The sequence below is a fragment of the Chanos chanos genome, chromosome 3, assembly GCF_902362185.1.
Source record: "Chanos chanos chromosome 3, fChaCha1.1, whole genome shotgun sequence".
Lineage (NCBI taxonomy): Eukaryota > Metazoa > Chordata > Actinopteri > Gonorynchiformes > Chanidae > Chanos > Chanos chanos.
The window spans coordinates 43,715,276-43,737,775 of record NC_044497.1 but is presented as its reverse complement, the minus strand read 5'-3'; the positions used below and the strand labels follow the sequence as shown (position 1 = coordinate 43,737,775).

General features: G+C 41.8%; 2 protein-coding genes across 2 annotated transcripts in view; both read left to right on the top strand.

Annotated features, from left to right (window-relative positions):
• Nucleotides 1–2,389, top strand: part of col27a1a (collagen, type XXVII, alpha 1a) — a 50,647-nt gene extending 48,258 nt beyond the window's left edge. The window contains exons 57-61 of the mRNA XM_030767916.1: nt 122–187; nt 393–561; nt 814–923; nt 1,652–1,852; nt 2,243–2,389. Coding sequence (XP_030623776.1) covers nt 122–187; nt 393–561; nt 814–923; nt 1,652–1,852; nt 2,243–2,389 — 693 coding nt within the window. The remainder of the gene's footprint in view (nt 1–121; nt 188–392; nt 562–813; nt 924–1,651; nt 1,853–2,242) is intronic.
• A 3,776-nt stretch (nt 2,390–6,165) lies between these two features.
• Nucleotides 6,166–22,500, top strand: part of cdk5rap2 (CDK5 regulatory subunit associated protein 2) — a 40,963-nt gene continuing 24,628 nt past the window's right edge. Inside the window, exons 1-18 of the mRNA XM_030767069.1 lie at nt 6,166–6,289; nt 9,952–10,010; nt 10,499–10,563; nt 11,393–11,503; nt 11,807–11,883; nt 12,118–12,235; nt 12,325–12,506; nt 13,235–13,373; nt 13,675–13,728; nt 16,970–17,104; nt 17,418–17,537; nt 17,683–17,775; nt 17,941–18,159; nt 18,571–18,741; nt 21,161–21,271; nt 21,583–21,720; nt 21,817–21,996; nt 22,130–22,324. Coding sequence (XP_030622929.1) covers nt 6,237–6,289; nt 9,952–10,010; nt 10,499–10,563; nt 11,393–11,503; nt 11,807–11,883; nt 12,118–12,235; nt 12,325–12,506; nt 13,235–13,373; nt 13,675–13,728; nt 16,970–17,104; nt 17,418–17,537; nt 17,683–17,775; nt 17,941–18,159; nt 18,571–18,741; nt 21,161–21,271; nt 21,583–21,720; nt 21,817–21,996; nt 22,130–22,324 — 2,220 coding nt within the window. The 5' untranslated portion in view covers nt 6,166–6,236. The remainder of the gene's footprint in view (nt 6,290–9,951; nt 10,011–10,498; nt 10,564–11,392; nt 11,504–11,806; nt 11,884–12,117; nt 12,236–12,324; nt 12,507–13,234; nt 13,374–13,674; nt 13,729–16,969; nt 17,105–17,417; nt 17,538–17,682; nt 17,776–17,940; nt 18,160–18,570; nt 18,742–21,160; nt 21,272–21,582; nt 21,721–21,816; nt 21,997–22,129; nt 22,325–22,500) is intronic.

Genomic DNA, 22,500 nt, shown 5'->3' with positions numbered 1-22,500 from the left:
AATGATTATGATGAATTGCTGTTGATTAGATGATGAATCATCAGAATGACACTGATAAAATCATTTTAATGAGGTGATGTTGAATAGATGATATTGATTAGATGTCTACACTGTTGTGCAGAAACAGGACATTCTTGGTGTGGCTCTGCCTGTGTTCTCTGACTCACATTCCTCTCTCAAGACTGAGGTGACCATCTCTCACACACACACACACACACACACACACACACACACACACACGTATTCAACAGCACATATACAAAATACAGAATCTTTGAGAGTGCACACACACAAATAAACTTTCACATTCACTGTTAGGTCTACTTCATCTTTTAACCAATGGACCACAGTTTCAATCTCACTTATTCTCTCTCTCTCCCTCTGTGTTTCAGGGTGGTGGTGTGTTGGAGTTGCCTATGTTAGATCAGGCTCCTGAGATATTGCGGACGCTTCACTATCTGAGCTCACTGGTGCAGAGCCTGAGAAACCCACTGGGCTCACGGGATCACCCAGCACGCCTCTGCACAGACCTGCACCACTGCCAACACACACTCAACGATGGTATGGCTCTCTCTCACTCTCTGTGTGTGTGTGTGTGTGAGAGAGAGAGAGAGAGAGAGAGAGAGAGAGCGAGAGTGTTGGCTGATGGGGGCTTTGTTAAAATGTGTGAAATGGCTGGACGTACAGTACATATCAATATTTGGGTGTGTATATGAGTGTATGTTTACAGAGGTGGTTTGGAAAAGGTGTTTAAGTGTGTGAATATGTGTGTATCTGTGTAAAATAAACATAGTGTCTCTCTCTTTATCGTAGGCACTTATTGGATTGACCCAAATATGGGCTGCTCCTCAGACTCCATAGAGGTGACCTGCAACTTTACAGGAGGCGGGCTGACTTGCCTTAGACCAATCACAGTGGCCAAGGTACTCACATTAACCAATCACTGTGTTAATGAAAAGAAAGATGTGTATTAAGCAGTTAACACATTATCAAAGCAACTCAAATACAATCATGTCACATGAATTAAGACTAAGCAGCTGTAAAGGTGCTGTCAAGAATATACAAACAGCCCAGACAATTTTGGAGTGCTGGTTTTCCACTGTGATTTTTTTCTGGACTTGCACAGATCTGTTTCATGTCTATGAACAATAAGGTTAAATTGTTACAATTACTCATCAGAGGACTTATTGTGATGAAAGTGGATTAAACAAATATTAAAATGTTCATGTATAAATAGAATTACATTGAAAATTAAATTCTTGATACAGTTGCGACTGTTTCAGCAATAACTTTCCAAAAAATGAATAGTTTCAACTGTTAAATGTGTAAAATGGCAAGACCTGTTTCCTGCTAGCGCAGGTTTTTCTGTGAAATCTCTTATTCATTCTGAAAGCATCTGGGGCTGTTGGTCCTTCATACACCGCTATTCATCAATGATAAAGAACATCAAAATGTTAAAAAAAACAGAACCGTTGGTCAATATTGGCTTTATCAGGAAAACATATCAGAAAATAAATGTGAGGCATAATTCTACGCAGGTAATTCTCAAAAAGTGTCAAGTGTCAACTGTTCTATTAAGGTGCTCTTTTTTTAAAAACAGTCATGGTTTGCTGTTTGTGTTGACTTGCTGTGCTCTCATTGGCTGTGACAGCTGGAGATTGGTGTAGGTCGTGTTCAGATGAACTTCCTGCATCTGCTCAGTTCGGTGGCAGAACAGCGTATCACTATCCACTGCTTGAACGTTTCTGTATGGAGTCACAGTCACTCCGAACAGCTGTCCCACAATGCAGTGCGGTTCAGGGGCTGGAATGGAGAGATGCTGGAACCTGTTGTGCTGGAAGACACCTGTTTGGTAAGACTGTCACAGTAATCACAACACACACACACACACACACACACATACACACACACCTGGCTGTCACTTCTAATGAAATATATGAGTGTAACATTCTTTATGTTTGTAGTAGACACACAATGTGGATACACATTATTTGTACCCGGATGAAAAACTCTAGACAACATAGCTGTTATAATTAAATATGTAATAAATAAATACAATTATATAACGGTATAGTATAATACATATGTATAATACATTACCATTAAAGACAATGAATCATAAAACTGAGAATAATTTTAATTTTGATCATTTTTACCAAAGCATTATAACTGTCATCCAGGGTCAAGTAATCTAACAATTATTTTGTTTGTTTGTGTTGTTTATTGATTGTTGGTTTTGCAGAACAAGGACGGACGTTGGCATCAGGCTCGTTTCCTGTTCCGGGTTTTGGAACCTTACCTACTTCCTGTTGTCCATATTGCCAATCTACCCGAAAGCACGCCCTCAGCACGCTATCACCTGGAGGTCGGACCTGTGTGTTTCCTGTAATGAGCTCTATGTGTGTGTATGTGTGTGTGCGTGTGTGTGTTTGCAGGATAACACTCCTACATAGAGGAGGGTGAAGAAGAGTAAACACTCCACCTGCTTACATATACACACACACACACAGTCCAGTAGGACTCATTTCCAGACCCCGCCCTCCACGGCATTCAGCCACCAATGGGACTGCAGAAATAGGAAGGAGGAGTGGTCGGGGCTTAAGTTGCTTTGGTTAAGTGGATTTCAGCACTAAAGACTCATGAAGACGAGAGGAAATCCAGCCCAACCAGCCCTGGATGTCCAATCAGAGAGAAGAGAAGGAGAAATGATTCAGTCATCTTGCAGGGATACAGGGATACACACTCAGGGCATCCAGGCATCTCTCTTTTATTCTCTCTCTCTCTCTCTCTCTCTCTCTCTCTCTATCTCTCTTACTTTCACTTTCTTATTCACGCCCCCCCCCCCCCTCTTTATCGCTTTGTTCATATTAAGTTATTGTAATGCTTATAATTTTTATATCAAGTCATATCAGAGAGAAGAAACAGAATTGGGAAAAATTATCTGTACATATACACCCATTCTTTATCGCTGAGCTTTTATGCGTATTATATCATAAATAAAGACGTGACTATGAAGTGCAATAGGAAGCAGAGGAGATGTTAAATATTGCTAATGTATCTGTGACTACGTCCAAGGCTGTTTCAGGGTGCTGTCAATCAAAAGTCTGTATGTGTATATCTGTGTGTCTGCGTGTATCTGTATGTATGTGTGTAAGTGGGTTTGTTTTTTCACACACACACTCACACACACACACACACACATTCTGTGACTCTTACATATCTCACTCGATTTACAAACAGGGAAGGATGCACACACATACACCTAAACACATATACACACATTCATGCAGAATGCCTGTGCAGGTGTGCCCCTGTTCTTTCTGTTCAGTGTGTGTGTGTGTGTGTGTGTGTGTGTGTGTGTGTGTGTGTGTGTGTTGTGTGTATGTGTATGTGAGTGTGTGTGCTTGGGTGTATGCATGTAATTTAACTTCATCTGAGGCTTTAATGTCATGAAAAGGGAGCAGTCTAATGTTAAAAGGGTATGTGTTTTTCAGGCAGAAGGTGTTTAGCTCTCAGGGCCATATCTCATAGCTTTGAGTGGTGTGTCTGACATACGGTCTGAGTCTTGTAGCTGAAGAGAGGTGTCAGACAGACATCTCTGTATATTTGGTGCTATATAACATGCTGATCTGGAGGGTGTATTCAGACTGTCATAGTCTTAGACATTGTGTGGACATTGAAACTCCTTTCACATCTACATGGCAAATTTCAACCCCTCGCCACAAGGTGGTGCCATAGTGGTCAGAACCAAAAGAGAAAGTGAGCAGGGAATGTTTATCATCAAAGTCTATTATGTCTCTTCATCTGGCAACTAGCTATGCAAATTATTTTGTTGTCTAGCTGCAGAAAATAAATAAATAAATAAATAAATAGATAAATAAATAAACAAATAAATAAATAGCAAAGTAATTCAACCTGTAACCTGGCCAGCTAAATTACTGTGAACAATTTTAGTACTTAGCTTAGCTTGCCAGCGACCTTCTTCAATGATTTTAAACATTAAAGCATAAATTTAACAGGCTTGATTTAGCACTGCCTGTTTGTCTTTCCCATGTGTTGATGTGATCTTAGCCTGCCTTATATCTTGGCTAATATCAGACTTAATTCGGTTTGGGTGCATTTCCTTACTTTACTGTTGGCTCACACACCACCATCATTGTGTTGATATGTGACGTATTGTGTAGGTGTGAAAGAGGCTTTAATGTTGGAAGTGGTGAATTCAGAATATTGAATTTAATACACTTATATCTGGTGCTTTTACTATTGTTAGAAAAAGTCACACTAGCAGTGCCAGTGTTCCCATGGCAACTCGACAATTATCTCTTGAAAAAATGTTTGTGGTGAAGACGCAAGCAGTTCATATTAGGTCAATAATCCAGGTTGTGGTGTCCTCAGCAGGAACAAAACATACCTACGTTTTTAGTGGAAGTCCACAGGGGACAGTTAAGAGGCTGAATCTATCTGCACCCTTTCCAGCACCCACATCATTAAATGAAGTGCCTGTAAAACAGATTTTTTTTTTCATAAAAACATTATAATGATTTACAAATATTAAAACTGGCATTGTTGTACACAGCCAAAGGTCTTAAAACGTGTTTTAAAAAAGAGTCTTGAAATGCTAGTCTTTTCTTCCGTTTCACATCAGCTGTAAGTAATATATCAAATATACATTTGAGAAGTTTTATCGGAAAACCTTTTTTTTTCACACATGTGTGTATAATTATGCAAGCTTTGTTGTATACAGTTGATCCCATATCGCTAATTTAATTTTATTTAAAATTTGTAAACCTGGTTGGGGATCAAGCCAGACTCTCTTTATCTGAACAGATTTTTTTCTCTCAGTAACTTAAGTTTTCAGTTTCCCAACTGGCCTTGGAGTTGATAGATTTCTATTTTATGTGTAAATTTGGGACTCCAGAGAACAAGTATATTGCAATGTTTAACTGTTTTGTTATTTTTTATTTTTCTATCCTTTTGTTTTTGTTTTTTTGTTATAAGTTTATTTTGTCTATGGTAATCAAATCTGTACTGTATTTGGACTATGTTCCGTATTATGATCTGGGTTTTTAAAAGGAGAATATGACAACATGTGAAAGATTGAACGAAAACATATCAGGCATTTAAATTCTAGTTACCTCACTATCCTACATACACCATCTATATCTGTGTGAATTCTTTCCCAATCTATGCAATAATGGCAAAAACACTTCTCCCTTCTTTCTGTTTTTACATCCATCCTGTCTGGAATGTTCATGAAGTTTATATAAACACTGTCTTGAAGTCCAACTCTTTTCACCTTCCTACATTTTACAGCCTTTAATGCTTGGTAAAAAAAAAAATGTTGACCCCAGGGTTTAAATGAATGCCTACATATCCAATAAAGACATTCTTACATGCGGTATTGTGTTCTTTCATCCACTAGGAGGCATCGCTATACTTATTAACGTATTGTTCCATGGCTTATTCCATATTCTTACGGTCATTTCTCAGAGGAAACAAAAAAGTATCAGAATTACGTTTACAGTACTTTATTACACCACACCACTGTCCCCAAAGGGAAATCATTTTATTAAGAAAGGTCCTCCCTTAGGATTTGGTGTTGAAAAATTATCATAGTTAGCACGACAGGTGATATTTTACTAGAGCTGTATCGAGGTCAAACGCAAAAAGTGCTTTAAGAATAAAACCGAATAAAATAGAATGTATACCTTATGTGAATGTTCACAAACACCCCTCTGATGTAAACTACCACTGTATTTTTACTACCCTTCAGCTGTTGGTGTCTGTTTATGCACCAACACGACAGCTCACACCTCCTGTAAAACCACAGTATAAGTGTGATTTTACATTTCATAAAATATGTAAATGATTGAATACACATTTGTTATTGCAGTAGCAGCACTCAAACTGCTCTATTTGACCCGCTTAAGAAATTTTGGTGAATGAATGACAAGCGCTCTTGGGACAGCACCAATCGTTTTGCAGGTACGATTTGTTTTGTCCAATCAGTGTGATTTTCGTTACAGTACGCGGGGACAGTTGGGCACCGCCTTTTGTCTGATGTCACAGGTCCTAAAATGGCGCTAGCAGCAGCTACTTTGAATTTTTGACTCGCTGTCCATTAAAGTTAGCTGGTTCCAAAGAAGAAATTCACTTAACAACAGCCGGGATGTTTCAAGGCAGCGAGGGCTGAAAGTTAAATTCACATAAAACCTACATCATCTTTTTATTTAAAAATGGACTCTGTTGTGGGAGAGGATCAGACTTTGCCATTTGACATCAATGGGAGGTAAGTTAGCAAAGCCTTTTTTTAAATAATATTCGCTTGTAGCTAACGTTAGCTCTGCCTGTCTGTCATAATTATTTTCGTTGGCACAGAGATGCACTGTTCATTCTGCTTCATGTTGTGTTCAAGCTTGTAAGTTTAATTATACATACAGCTGACTGTTATAGTTATGCTAGTTTGTACTATAACATCGTTATTAAATTACAGATTTGCTGTTAACGTTACTTTCTAATCTGTTCTGTGATGTTAGCTAGCTAACGTAATACGTAATCCCTTCTTTTCGACACAGTCTGGAAAAAGGCAGAATTAAATGACACAAGAACGAGATCAAGTAACTTGTCGCTTGTCGTACCTTAACGGCTCTGCAAACCTCTTCTATCAGTATGGTATCTTGGCAACATAGTTAGCTCATACTGTTACCTTTAGGCAAAGCGAAAATGCATTGCGCAGTCATTGTTATTAACACAGCAGTATATTAGCAAAGCTTGCATCTGAACGAAATGAACTAAACGAATAGTTAATGTTGTTCTATTGCTTTTGATGAGTGTAATTCTCCGGTTTTGGGTGCGTGTCAGTAGTAGCTAAATTGAGGTGTTCGTTATAATTCTTTGCTAAAATAATTAAAATTTGAGCTTCCATTCGTGTTGTCATTCCCTATGTCTTGCTGGCAGTTTCAACTTAAGACAAGTTGTGCTGACTAGCATGTCCCTCCAAAGGGCACAAACAAACCACACGATGCTAGAAACAGTGTTGTGTAAATATACCCAGTTAATATGTTGCAATAACATTACCATGTGACGGTCGACGACTCTTACAAATCTTACGCAGCGAAGACATTAAAATCATAAATCACTACCTTGTTCTTGTCGTTAGAACTGAAGACTGTAGTGCAAGCCAAATTAGCTAACTAATTTGGTTCAGTTAACTATTGACGCTTATGAATAATGATCTGAGAAGCTTATACGTTACTGGGGTCTGAGATGGTCTTTATTTTGATGCCAAGTTTGTGATGGTGAGTTGGATTGTTGTGTTGGTGCTATTTTTGTTTTGTGCCGATGAGTAATGGTACTTAGCTCTCTTACTGTCAAACCCATTGCATGTTCAGAGAAAGACGAGAAAAAGAGTGCTTCTGTAAAAGAAAAAAACGGAAACTGTAGTTTGCGGAAAAGCGGTTCTCGCAGTCGTTTTATGGAGCGTACTGCTGTTGTCTCTGATTACAGTCTGTCCATGAAGGACGCTGCATAGGTAGGTAATACCTTATTATTTGAACTGTAGTGAGCTTACAGTAGTAGTAGTTACAATTAGCCTGGTAGGAGTTATTTGCTTTGGCGATGAGCAGTTGAGAAGGTTTTTTAACGGCGGTCATGATCAGCAAATCTCAGTTTAAATGATAAACATTAAATAACAAGATCCTCCTCTTTAAATTTGAGTTATTAGTCTACGCAGAATACTTTTGCGTGCGTGTGTGTATCTGTGTACGTACGCTAATGAATAAATTATCCGCTGTGTCAACATTAAAATCGGCTAGTCCAGGTGGCGAGCACCGACATAGCGCAGTAGTAACCGAAGATGTAAGCTGATCTTGACCGTGTTAGCTGGCTGCTTAATATCCAACACCTGACACTTTCTTGTGTTCTCAGTTAAAATATAATTTTTTAAAAATCTTTTTCCGGATGATAGTGTTTGAACTGGGTGTACGGACATACACAGTAGAGTTGTTGTATAATAATGTGCTGTGTGTTTTCCTGTGGCTTTTGACAATTCAGACAGGAAAGCGTGATAAGGGGAAGTTGGTTGTTTATGACGACGTGTGTTAAAATGGCCATAAGGAGGTTCCTCAGTGGCTCCTCCAAATATACTGTTGTTGGTTTGTTGGTTTGTCGGATGGAAAGTACCTGCGCTCATACATGTAGATGTGTTTATATGTGGATCTGTACTGGCAATACTGACTCATGTTTGTATTTCTGACCTCAGGGGATTAGTGTCACCATTCATACTTTACTTTTGGTGTTCATTTCTCGCGTGTGTGCGCGCGTGCGTGCGCACACACCTGTCTGTCTGTCTGTGTCAGTCTGTGTGTGAGTGTATGTATAAGTGAGTGAATGTGAGAATGTCTGTGCCTAACAGGTCAGTTGAGTCTTTCCCTGATCTAGATTTTGCATGTGTCTTTGTCATGTGTCTTTTGTCATATACTGTATACTCTTACATACGTTACTAAGGACAGAAGCTTCTGTCAAATAACAAAATGTAAATATATCTGACAGTGTGTATGGCAATTAATTCACAGTTTTAGTGTGTGTTATTAAATCATATCAGTGCCAGTCAGCGAGTTTATCATGTGCACTACTAGAAAAGTGGTGGGTTTTGTTGTAACACAAGAGCTGTGATTGGCATTACTGTAATCAGGTTTGGCACTTGTGTAGAGACCAACCACTGCTTTATTTGTCCAGAGTCTATATAAAAGTAAGAGTGCACTGTCCCATGTTAGTGCTGTGTCTGTCTGACTGAGTTTGCTGTAGCAGCTCTGTCTGTTGACCTGGTGTATAAAGGATGAACTGGAAAAGAACAGAGACACCACAGGAAGGAAGTCATTCAGAATACAGCTGTCTTTATGGCACAGAATTAACATCACGCACACACACACACACAAACACACAGGCAATTACAGAATGAACATTAAGAGCTAGCTAAAGCATGTTGTGTACCATTTAGTGTACCATTTAAATGGGGAGAAGAAGGGGGAAAGACCTCCTGAATGATAGACAATGAACTGTCAATATGATCTCTGTAAATAAATGATTTTAACATTTGAAAACCGGTAAACATCTGAAAAATATTCTGTTCATTGGAAACCAGGTCCCTACGTTTGGTCGAACAGAGAAATCAGAGGAAAGCACTGTAGAAAATATACATGTAGAAAAACACAAACACGCGCACACACACACACAGACAGGACAGCACAGGGTATAGTCAGTGGCTCAGGAAAGAGAGAGGGAGGCTATTAATGGAATTTCCTCTAGGCATAAGAGGACTGAGTAATACTGGTGTGTGTGTGTGTGTGTGTGTTTGTTTGTTTGTTTGTATGGGCCCAGCTTTGATCCAGTGGTTAATTGCAAGTTGCCATATGTAAAACAGTGGATAGACTCGGTGTTTGTGTTGTCAAGAGCATAGACTTTTCATTTTTTAAAGTTAGAGTTAAGATATATTCTGAAATAACCATCTAAGTGTCTTTGGTTTTGGTGAGAAGAACACTGCTAAAAATAGTTGACTGTGTTTTTCTACTACTGCAGCAGTATGAACAGCAGGATACTGCTCTAAGTTCTACGTGTTGAATGTCTTTGTCAGTGTGAGTTTTGATTGTGAATGTGTTCTCTACTTGTGCCTGCCTTGACCGTGGCTGTGTGTAAAATACAAAGACAAGGATTGTTTCCATGCAGTTGGCAAGTGTGTGCGCAGAGGTCCGTGTACTTGATGACTAATTTGCTTTGTTGTTTGTGTAATGTTTACATGTTTGTTTATGTGAGGGTATAAGGAAGCATATGCATGAATGATTAGAGGTTGAATGTTTATTAGCTGAGTTTTGACATTGCCTTGTTGATGTGTGTATGTGTTTATGTTTCTGAGTATGTTTATCTGATGGTGTATATTTCTTTGTGTAGCTGCAGTTTGCCCAGACTGACAGATTCTTTACCCAGTGAAGATCTCAGCATGGACAACATGACAGGTACAGCTAACCCTTTCTCTCTCTCTCTCTCTCACTCACTCTCTCCGTCTCTCTTGTCCATGTTACAATGTCGCAAGGTGACGATTGCACAGGTCACCTGGATCATATTTCAGGAGCTGCAGGCCAGTTGAGGTTGTGTTTTTGGCTGTGCGTGCCTGTGTGAGTGTGAATGTTAGTCGCTGATCTGGCCATACATGTTATGCACTTTGCAGTGCTGTTTGGCTCAGCTGAAGATCACCTTTCCAAGGCAGGCATTTAAATTCACTCTCTCTATTCTGGGAGGCTGAATGCAGAGTTTGAATGTGAAATGTAGAGAGCGTTCAGTGGAAAAGGAGTCCTGGGGTTGTATAAAGCTTTGCCACAGCTGACTCTTAATACTGCAGGGAGATACAGTCATTGAAGATAGAGAGAATAGATGATGGATTGATATAAATCACTGTATTTTTGTGTTCTTGTTTATATAAACTTTCCTCTCCTTCTCTATGCAGCTCCCATGTTCCCTGGCCAGAAACTGTCCCCACACAAAGCCATGACCATGAAAGATTATGAGAACGTAAGTGCCCAGACAGTGGAATAGCTCTATAGGCTGTGTATGCTGAAACCCATGTGTTTCTGTTCTTGTTGTTTTTTTGTTTGTCTGTTTGTTTGTTTGTTTGTTTGCTCTATTTTTTTTGTGTCAGTGTGTATGTACATACATCGGTAAATGTGTTAAATTTTTTGTTTGTATTCCATTAAAAAAAGCAAGTTTAAGGGTGATAAAGTGTGTGTGTGTGTGTGTGTGTGTACTATTTCAAACGAAGGTTATTATATAGTAAAGTTCACACTCCAAACTCAGCATAGCTCTTTGTAGAAACGGCTGATTGTGCTTGGGTTGCCAGAGCATAAGTCTGAGATCATACATCTGACTTTGTGTGTGGAATATTTGTCCATATATGGCACTGTAGTTTTTTGGGAGAGTGGAGGTAGGTGGGTGTCTGTGTGTGTGTGTGCGTGTGTGTGTCTGCGTGGGAGAGGTTGGTACAGTGTTTAAAAGGCTGAATAATGAATATATTGTGCGGGTGAAGACAAGCTCCTCCCCCTGCAGCTTTCTCTCTCCTCCTCCCTCTCTCTCCCATCCCCCTCTCCTGGACCAGATGTTGGAGCCAAATGCTCAAAGCACAATGATGTTCAGTCCACTGAACACACACATACACATGCTCTTTCCCCTTTCTCTCTCTGTCTGATGCCTTAGTTAGAGCATTCACGAGTACTGAGAGTCACTTCAATCGAAAAGATATGTTGGAATAAAATTTACTAATTTTGTATTTGTTCAGTGGTTTGTGTTGTTTCTTACTATGTGTGTGTGTGTGTTTTGTATATTCACTCATGTTTTTCTGTAACAGCAAATCACGGCTCTAAAGAAAGAGAATTTTAACCTGAAACTGCGGATCTATTTTCTGGAGGAGCGCATGCAGCAGAAATGTGATGATTCTACAGAGGACATTTACAAAACGGTGACTGAGGCCTTTGATCTGTCTCTCTCTCTCTCTCTCTCTCTCTCTCTCTCTCTCTCTCTCTCTCTCTCTCTCTCTCTCTCTCTCTCTCTGATAAGCACACACACATATCCACACTAATGTCTGAGTGCTCTTTATAAGGACACCTGAACACATAAACATCAGCTTAATAGAGCGGCTCTGTCTTAAACATTAAACCATGTTTTGCAGGCCTCTTTTCTGCCATCTGGATCCAGTGAGTGTTAATACTGGTCTTAAACAGTTTCTGTGTGTGTCTGTGTTTGTGTGTGTGTGTGTGTGTAGAATATTGAGTTGAAGGTGGAAGTAGAGTCTATGAAGAGAGATCTGGCAGAGAAGCAGGAACTTCTGGTGTCTGCATCGTAAGTCTCACCTCCTCACAGTGAGAGCCAAATACACTTCACCCACAGTATCAGACCAATTTATCCAACTGCTGTCAGTGAAACATGCTCCACTATGTACTTTCTTTTACATAAGTAAATCCAATGTGAATCACACAGTTAATAAGTGAGTTTTTTGGCAGCCTAAATGTATATGTGTGTGTGTGTGAGAATGAGAAATAATTCTGAGGAAGATGTGTGTGTGTGTGTTTATAGGAAAGCCCTGGAGAGTCTAGCAGGACGTGATTCTGGGGACGGCGTGAGAGAAAGGGCTCAGAGAGAGATGAATGCACTCAGAGACACACTCAACATGCGCATCAGAGAATTAGAGCAGGTAAAACACACACACACACACATAGACTTTTTGCTGTGCTGTAGTTTTTCTCTTCCTTAATCTTATCTTCTGCCTTTCTTTCACTTCAGGCTCTACATTTTGCTGAGGAGGAGGTCGAGAAAATGGCTTCAATAGCTGAGCAGGAGAAACTGAAGAACATCGGTTTGGAGAAACAGCTGGAAGCAGCTGGTCAGTCGGGAAACCCTGGTGTCCCCGGGGTAACACCTGGGCCTATTCAAGACCTCCAGAAGGCACTTCAGGAGAAGGAGAGGTCAGGGCTAACATTCAAACAACCTGATTAAGTTTACCACAGCCCATCTGACCCAACTCTAATGTTAATGTAATGTTATCACAACCCACAACGTCACTGTCACCCATGTTTGCCTTTGAATCCAAAGCTGTGGCCAAGTGGAATTCATTCCAAAATGCCCTTATTGTAAAAACGTAGATAAATTGATAGATGCCAACAAAAAGATGCATGAAACGAGTTTGTAAATTCTATTTGTAATCGAAAGAAAACAAAAATTTACTTACAGTCAATTAGTGGTCAAAAGATTGTGTATAACCACTCTCACCTTACACGACATTTAACAAACCAAAACTCCACTGTCAACCCCTCTCTGCCATGACTTCTGTCATTCTAAACATAATCACATGTACAGTTATCCATGGTTCACACTGTCCAAAGGAACGTCATTTGCAATATAAATACACTGTTGGAATGAACTAAATAAGTTATAAACATATTAAACTACTTCATTCTTTATTTATTTTTATGGCTGCAGCGCCACCTCTCCACAACTTCTCATCCCGGTCACTTATTTCACACTTCGTTTCTCATATCAGGTCCATCAGAACGTTTCATCAGGACACTTGTACCTTGATGAATTTACACTCTGTGCTGTAAATTGTGAAACAAAGCATTCAGTGTGGATGGATAAAAAATGTTTGCTATATAAAAATAATTATGTGTTATCTGCTGCATTTCCCTTTGTGTAGCATTATCCAGCAACTGCACGTGTCGCTCCAAGACCGGGACTCTCTTATTGGACAGCTGCAAAAGAATTCTGACCAGCCAATGACAGAGCAAATCTCACAGCTCAGCGCCTTGATTGGACAGAAAGATGGGGAGGTACAGGTGAGTTTTTCTATGTTTTGAAACTGAATATCTTGTGTGTATTTCGACATGTTTAAGCTAAACAAATAAATGTGTGCTGGTACACTTATTTTTCTTACAAAAGCAAATGTTTGAATATAAGAGAGTAATGTGATGCCCAACATGTGCGATAAAGTGTTTCTAATCAACATCAATCGATCAAAAAAAACGAAATAGTTTAGTACTTGTATCAGCATGAAGGTATGTCAACTGAAAATATTTCTCCACACACAAAAAAAACCCCATATCATCTGTCCCTCATGTATATTTTTGTCTTTTTCAGGCACTGAGGGAGGAGCTGGACAGAGAGAGAGCCAGGGCAGAAAAAGACACCCAGGTGAGCTCAGTTTCACTTATTAAAGTGTGTATATCGGCTTTTGCTGAATCTGACATGGCGAGGTACTGTAATTCAGTCCAATCCATTGCAAGGATGATACATAGCTTTAAACAGTGTGGCTTTTGTTCCAGCACGATTTTATACCTTTCAGTCAAGAGAGCAGCTTCATGAGACTAGACACCTGAACTTTCGTAAAGGAAGCACTATATGAAATCAACCAAATATAATAACTAATTCATTTTAATAAATGAATATTTACTGTCTTCAGACACTGCCATACTCAGACTGTTTAATCTATACTTAGTTTCCTAAACCAATAATCCTGTGTTGGCTGTGTGCCAGCTTCTGACCTCTTGCCTCAAAAAAAGCTTGTGCTTTCTAATCAGAAGGCACAGCCATGGTATTTGACTTGTACTGTGTGTGTGTGTGTGTGGCAGAGACAGTGTAGCAGAGTGAGGTTGTTGGAGAGTTTAATCTCTCCCAGGCTTCAGCAGAGTTGGCATGACAATCTAGAGTGGGTGTGATTAAGTAAATGAGGTCATTCCGTGATCGTCCCTACCACTGACCGCAGTCGCATCTGTTACCTGACCATCATTTTTCTGACCTCAGTGTTCAGTTTACTGTGGGACTGTGGTCACTGTATTTACTCCTCTGTGATTGGATTGTAATTGCTCTGTGTCACTCCTCTAAAAGTGCGCTGATTCCACATTTCAGACTGGGTGTGTAAAAAATGGAGGATTTCGGTTGCGTGTGCAAAAATGTGTGTGAATGTATAGCATGAGTTACTCTGTGACTGCTGTATTAGGTTTTTTGTTGTTATTAATTTGATTATTTGTATCATGACCATTATAAATTTGCAGTTTGCTTGTGCTGAAATAATAGTGTTGGTGTTGTGTAGTTAGGAGGTAATGGTTGTGTGGTGATGTTTGATGGTTGACTGGTGTTATGGTGAAACGGTTGTGATTGTGTTGTGTTGGTACCCAAGCAGTCACTTTCTCAGCTGAAGGTCACTGTATTAAAGCAGCTTAACACAGTGACAGTGCGACGTCTGAGTTATAAATGACCAGTATCCTGAAAATAAATAATTGGAGACCAGATCCTTCTGGATTAGGATTGTGGGTGAATCTACCTACTTTGAGACTGTTCTATGGCAGTTTTTGTGCTGATGGTTTCTTAAATTCTATTAAGTCTAATTTCCTTGACCAGACGGATATATATCAGAAAGAGAATATCAGACATTGTTTGTCTCGTGAGAGTATCATTTATATCAGATATAGACAGAGATGGAGAAAATGTGTGAGAGAGCTAGACAGGTAGAAAGAAAAGAGTGTAAGAGAGATTTAGCTTAACTGCTGAACTTACTGTTAGTTAGTTACAGTCAGTTCAGCTCCACTACAAGTTCCCAGATGAAATATGTCCATCTTTCACAAATTCTGTAATATGCGTTCTAATGGAAACTAGAGACAGACCTCAGTGTAGCCAGACAGTTTGGTTCACACTGACCCCAAAAGGAGTTCTCCTCAGCTGGCACTGGTAGATTATAGTGTGTGTATGTGATGTGTCTAACAGGGCACAGGGCTGTAGTCAGAGGATTTTGTATTGTGTGTGCGTGTGTGTGTGTGTGTGGATTAGGGGATTGGACGCAGGGTTTATATCTCTCGGTCTTCTCAGGATGAGCTCAGAACAGAGAGCAGCGCCAGCAGGCTCTACATAGACTGAGACACAGTGTGTGTAGAGGGGGTTTTTTTTGTTACTTGTTTTTTGTTTTTCCTTTTAGTATTTATTTGACAGATATGCATGGCTGTCTGTTGTGTCTTCACACCAGGACATCGTAATGAGAGACTCTGCTTGAGCTTGGCTCTGTGTGTGTGCGTTAGACACCATGCGCGAGCAGTGTCGAGTGTGCGGGGTGTGTGTGCAGGGCGGGCAGTGTCGGTGGTTGTTCAGCATGTGTGGTAAACGGCGGCTGGCGGTGGTTCTGTCTCATGTCTTGGGCTTTGAGATTCGGCGTGATGGCTGCGGGGAGTTTCTGTGTGGGAAGTGTGTCTTTCTGCTGGAGCGCGTGCTGCACTGGGACGTTACGATTGAACAGCTGCAGGACACACATGCCATGCAACTACAACGGCTGAATGCAGAGAGAGATGGAATCTGTCAACTCATTAAACACAAATACAAACAGCACAACCCACCAAATACACAAACCCCCAGTCAACTCAACCCAGCAGATTCACAGAGCCAAACCAGCCAACATATACAGCAAACCAATGCACAGCAACTTCAGCCGAACCAGCAGAAGACACAGCTAAACCAGCAGCAAGTTCAACCACAGCAGCGACTAAAGTCTACCTGGAAGCAGCAACAACTGGACCAGCATGGATTACAACCAAACCAGAAAGCACAATCAGACCAACAGCAACAGAAAATGCAGTGTCAGCAGCAGCATTCAGACCAGCAACAACGTAAGCAACAGAACACAAGAGCCTGTATTCCGCTGGATTTGGGCAAGACAACCAGCTCAAAAGGTCAGGGGAGGGTTACCATGAAGTATCAGCCGCAGGACAGTGGGAATGCGAAGAGGCGTTCCGGGAGTTTGGAGGCTCCTGGGAGAGAAGCATGCTTCGGTAAGGGAGCGCCGGTCAGAGTACCACCATCACGTTCTCGCAGCCGAGATTACCAGGATCTTGTCTGTAGAAGCACGCTGACATCGCGGTCTGCTTCCCTCCATTCTCTTGCTCTGGAACACCTTGACAATCCACCTTTCAGCTCCATGCCTCTCAGACAGACACGCACCCAGCAGGGATCTTCCCCTACTCCCAAGGCAAAGGCCTCTTTTCTGTCTGATCTGCTGCAGCTTTTGAGGAAGTTGCGTACTCAGCCCATCCCTCTCACCCCCGGGAGCAGGATCCCTGTGCTGTCACGGCCCAGAAACCTACATGGACACAGCCAAAGAGGTGAAGCCAGGAGAGCAAGTATGCTAAAAGCTCTCAGAGATATGGAAGAGGATTTTAATGATGAATACCTGCCACTTGACGTGGAGGTACACATGCTACTTTAGTTAGAGATGTTGCCTTGGTCGACTTTTGATTGTTGTTTCGTTTCAGAAATATGGGGAATGATTCGTACCCTAGAGCTCAAGGTTTACTGAAGAAACCGTATGTCCTCGTGATCTTATGAGAGTTACCAGTGTGTGTGTCTTTGTGTTGCTTGTGAACTCAGCATGTTTTGCAACTGTGTGTCTCAGGTGTGTATGGAACATCAGACAGAGCTTAGTCGGTTGGAGGCCCTAACCAGGCAGCTGACAGAGGAACTGAAGACCAACAAGAGCAGCAATCAGAGCCTCAGTGCCAAGCTGGAGGAGGCCAACAGTCACAACAAGGTAACTGAAATGACATTGCTATTGCTGACATTAGCACACTACCACACAAATGCTATGGCGTTCATATAGCTAACTGCTAACATCAGCTCACAGTGGTACTGAAGCTATGCCAACATGACGGTTACTGGTGCTAACGCAGATACTGCTAATGGTAGCTGGTTCTCTTTGATGCATCTCTAGTTGTAGTTGTCATGTTGTTGCTCCAGTTGGAGTTAGTATAGATACAGTATAAGTAGAATTGCAGTAGCTGTTGTAACTGTAGTCATTAGTGTACTGTAGATTTAGTGAACTCTTTCTCACTCCTTGTCCTCAGGCTCTGTCAGTTCAGTTGGAGGAGAAAGACAGTGAACTGGCTACGGAGAAGAGGAATGCTTTGAAACGTGACAAAACTATCCAAGGTCTTGGCGTTCTTCTTAAGGAGAAAGAAAAAGAGGTGGGCCTCCATATTCCACATTGTACTTCACAATAACGTTTTACCAAGCAGTGCCATGACAATTACAATTTAACTGTATATGATGCACTTGCTAGAGGAATTGTGCTTTGTGAAGTTAATGTGATCTTTGTCTTTTTCATTTTAGATTGAGGACCTATATAAAGACATGGAGGACAGAGATCAGGCCCTAGCCAAGGCCAGAGAAGCCGTCCACAAAGCACAGATACAGAAATACCAGGTAAGTCATGTGCGAATGAAGTGTGTGTTTCATGAATGAAGTCATGGGTTTTTCTTTCTGGTTCTTTGTGTATATATAATCCTGTAGTATGTAACTGGATGCAGAGAACTAGCTGTCCCTGCTGAAGGAAGACTTTAGTTTGAGTGTGTAATGGGTGTGTTACAGGGTGCCGAGGAGCAGCAGTCACTGTTGATGGAGAAGCAGGAGGAGTTGTCAAAACTCCAGGCAGAGGCTCACTCTTCTCTGTTGGAAGCCCAGAGACTACAGCGATCACTGGGGAGCAAAGACATTGAGCTTGGCCTCCTGCAGCAAGCTAAAGACCAGCTAGAGCAAGAGCTGGAGGAACTGCAGCAGCAGAAGAAAAAAGGAGACAAGACCATTAATGTGAGTGCAACACAAATAGTTAAAGTTCCCTCCATAGGGTTTTGGTCATGTAATCGTTCGCCTTGAGGTTTGGAGAAGTGGTGGATTTTGCTTTTAAGGCTTTTACCTGAGTTTACCACTGCTTTTAATGATTTCAGTTTCGCCTAGCTCATACAGTTCTTGTAACATTGTTTACTGCTCAAGGTGCTCGTAATGCACCAGTTACTGATCACTGTGTCGGTTAGTAGATTGCCATGAGCAAATTAAAGTATCCTTGTATTTCAGCCGTTGTAGTGATTAGTCCTGTTTAATCTTATTAGAGTGACAGTCTTAGAAAAGGTATAAAAAAGTATTTGCGACAGAAAATGTAAAATGGAGAATGTTTTTTTTATTATAAATCATGCAATATGTCTTTATTTGATGCATTTTTAGGATCTGCAGAATCAGTTGAAGAAACTAAATGGAGAGTTTGCAGAGCGAGAGAACGCTAGAGAACAACAGCATCAGGAGCAACTAGAACAGATCCGCAGTGCTGAGCACAAACTACAGAGCACAATACAACGCCTTACAGCCAGCCTCAACCACAAAGACCAGCAGCTACAGGTACATACCCACACACACTATTACACAGCCTCAACCCCAAAACCAACAGCTACAGGTACATACCCACACACACTGTTACACAACCTCAACCCCAAAACCAACAGCTACAGGTACAAACCCACACACACTGTTACACAGCCTCAACCCCAAAACCAAAAGCTACAGGTACATACCCACACACTCTGTTACACAGCCTCAACCCCAAAACCAACAGCTACAGGTACAAACCCACACACACTGTTACACAGCCTCAACCCCAAAACCAACAGCTACAGGTACAAACCCACACACGCTGTTACACAGCCTCAACCCCAAAACCAACAGCTACAGGTACATACCCACACACACTGTTACACAGCCTCAACCCCAAAACCAACAGCTACAGGTACATACCCACACACACTGTTACACAGCCTCAACCACAAAGACCAACAGCTACAGGTACATACCCACACACACTGTTACACAGCCTCAACCCCAAAACCAACAGCTACAGGTACATACCCACACACACTGTTACACAGCCTCAACCACAAAGACCAACAGCTACAGGTACATACCCACACACACTGTTACACAGCCTCAACCACAAAGACCAACAGCTACAGGTACATACCCACACACACTGTTACACAGCCTCAACCACAAAGACCAGCAGCTACAGGTACATACCCACACACACTGTTACACAGCCTCAACCCCAAAACCAACAGCTACAGGTACATACCCACACACACTGTTACACAGCCTCAACCACAAAACCAACAGCTACAGGTACATACCCACACACACTGTTACACAGCCTCAACCACAAAGACCAACAGCTACAGGTACATACCCACACACACTGTTACACAGCCTCAACCCCAAAACCAACAGCTACAGGTACATACCCACACACACTGTTACACAGCCTCAACCACAAAGACCAACAGCTACAGGTACATACCCACACACACTGTTACACAGCCTCAGCCACAAAGACCAGCAGCTACAGGTACATACCCACACACACTGTTACACAGCCTCAACCCCAAAACCAACAGCTACAGGTACATACCCACACACACTGTTACACAGCCTCAACCACAAAGACCAACAGCTACAGGTACATACCCACACACACTGTTACACAGCCTCAACCACGAAGACCAACAGCTACAGGTACAAACCCACACACACTGTTACACAGCCTCAACCACAAAGACCAACAGCTACAGGTACATACCCACACACACTGTTACACAGCCTCAACCACAAAGACCAGCAGCTACAGGTACATACCCACACACACTGTTACACAGCCTCAACCCCAAAACCAGCAGCTACAGGTACATACCCACACACACTGTTACACAGCCTCAACCCCAAAACCAACAGCTACAGGTACATACCCACACACACTGTTACACAGCCTCAACCCCAAAACCAACAGCTACAGGTACATACCCACACACGCTGTTAAACAGCCTCAACCACAAAGACCAACAGCTACAGGTACAAACCCACACACACTGTTACAGCCAGCCTCAACCACAAAGACCAGCAGCTACAGGTACATACCCACACACACTGTTACACAGCCTCAACCCCAAAACCAACAGCTACAGGTACAAACCCACACACGCTGTTACAGCCAGCCTCAACCACAAAACCAACAGCTACAGGTACATACCCACACACACTGTTACACAGCCTCAACCCCAAAGACCAGCAGCTACAGGTACATACCCACACACACTGTTACACAGCCTCAACCACAAAGACCAACAGCTACAGGTACATACCCACACACACTGTTACACAGCCTCAACCCCAAAACCAACAGCTACAGGTACATACCCACACACACTGTTACACAGCCTCAACCACAAAGACCAGCAGCTACAGGTACATACCCACACACGCTGTTAAACAGCCTCAACCACAAAGACCAACAGCTACAGGTACATACCCACACACACTGTTACAGCCAGCCTCAACCACAAAGACCAGCAGCTACAGGTACATACCCACACACACTGTTACACAGCCTCAACCCCAAAACCAACAGCTACAGGTACATACCCACACACACTGTTACACAGCCTCAACCCCAAAACCAACAGCTACAGGTACAAACCCACACACGCTGTTACACAGCCTCAACCACAAAACCAACAGCTACAGGTACATACCCACACACACTGTTACACAGCCTCAACCCCAAAACCAACAGCTACAGGTACAAACCCACACACGCTGTTAAACAGCCTCAACCACAAAGACCAACAGTTATAGTTGCTGCCTTGGCTAGACCTTCCAGCAACTACATGCACACATCCTGTGGTTTAAACGTTGCATACAAACTCTCCCCAATGTGAGCAGACCACCTCATTGAGTCATTCTGATCCACTACCCATCCCTGTGTCTTTCTCAGGAATATATGAACATGATAAGGGATCTGGAGCTCAGCCGGAGTCCTGCAGGAAGTGATGTCATGGTGGCAAAGCTGCGAGAGCGATTGAAGGAGACAGAGAAAGCACTGGAGGTGTGCCTCACACTCTCATCTAGTCTCTTGTGTGTTCTCTCTATCTTTGATCCTTTTCTCCTCTCTCTGAGGTGTTTCTGTATCTCTTACTCTATATATGGTGTGGTTAATTGTGCAAATGTCATTGACTTGGCAAAGTGCTCCGTGGAGGTGTGAATGTTTTCCTTCATAGTGAAAGTTTAAGTGTCAGTGTAGTATGGAACACATGTTTTGCGTGTTTCTTTTGCAGTAGGAGCGTTGATTTTATTTCTGTAATAAGTCTGTATTTCAGTAGACTGGTTTAGGATGTGTTAACATGTGTTTCTTTACAGCGAGCTTTGGATGAGAAGTTTGCAGCAGTGGAGGAGAAAGATAATGAGCTACATCTTCTCCAGCTGAGTCTACGAGAGAAAGAGAGAGACCTTGAGAGACTCAACAACCTGCTTGCCCACAACCAAGAAACCATCAGTGTAAGAGAGAGAGAGTGTGGGAGTGTGTGTGCGCCGTACATGTGTGTGGGCACCGGAGGGTATTCACTAAACTGATATGTGTGTGTCTGTTTCCAGAGTTTTGACGCGCTGATTAAAGAGCGTGACGTGGAACTCCAGCAACTGTTGAACTCTTTGAAAAATGCTCAGAGATGTAAAGATCAGACAGAGGAGAATCTGAACAGAGCTCTCAGAGAGAAGGATGCAATCATCCAGCAACTCACACACAGCCTGGAGAGCAAGACTAAAGAAATAGAGGTGCGTGCATATAAGCTTTCTCTCTGACATACACACTCCCACACAGATTGACACACACAAGCTTTCAGATCCAGCTACCACAAAGTTCCCTGAAAACTAAACAGTCTCTCTGTGTATCTGTCTTTGTCCGTAGGAGCTGAGAAATACTGTGTTGACTAAGTCGGACTCTGACGGTCTTGAACTGGCAGGGCAGATGTGTGAGAGGTTAAAGGTTGTGGAGGTTATGTTGTCAGAAGCAGTGAAGGAGAGGGAGAGACTCGTCGTTGATAATCAGAGTGCTGTAGACAACCTGCTCGCTACCATTAACAGCAAAGACCAGCTCATTAAGGTAATGTATGCACTCCCTCGGATTTATAACCCTTACACAAATTATATAAACATTTATCTAAATATTGAACTATATCAGTATATCGTGTGCCTTTCTGGTGTTTTTGTATTTGTTTTAACTGTGTGAATTTTGTGTGTGTGTGTGTGTGTGTGTGTGTGTGTGTGTGTGTGTGTGTG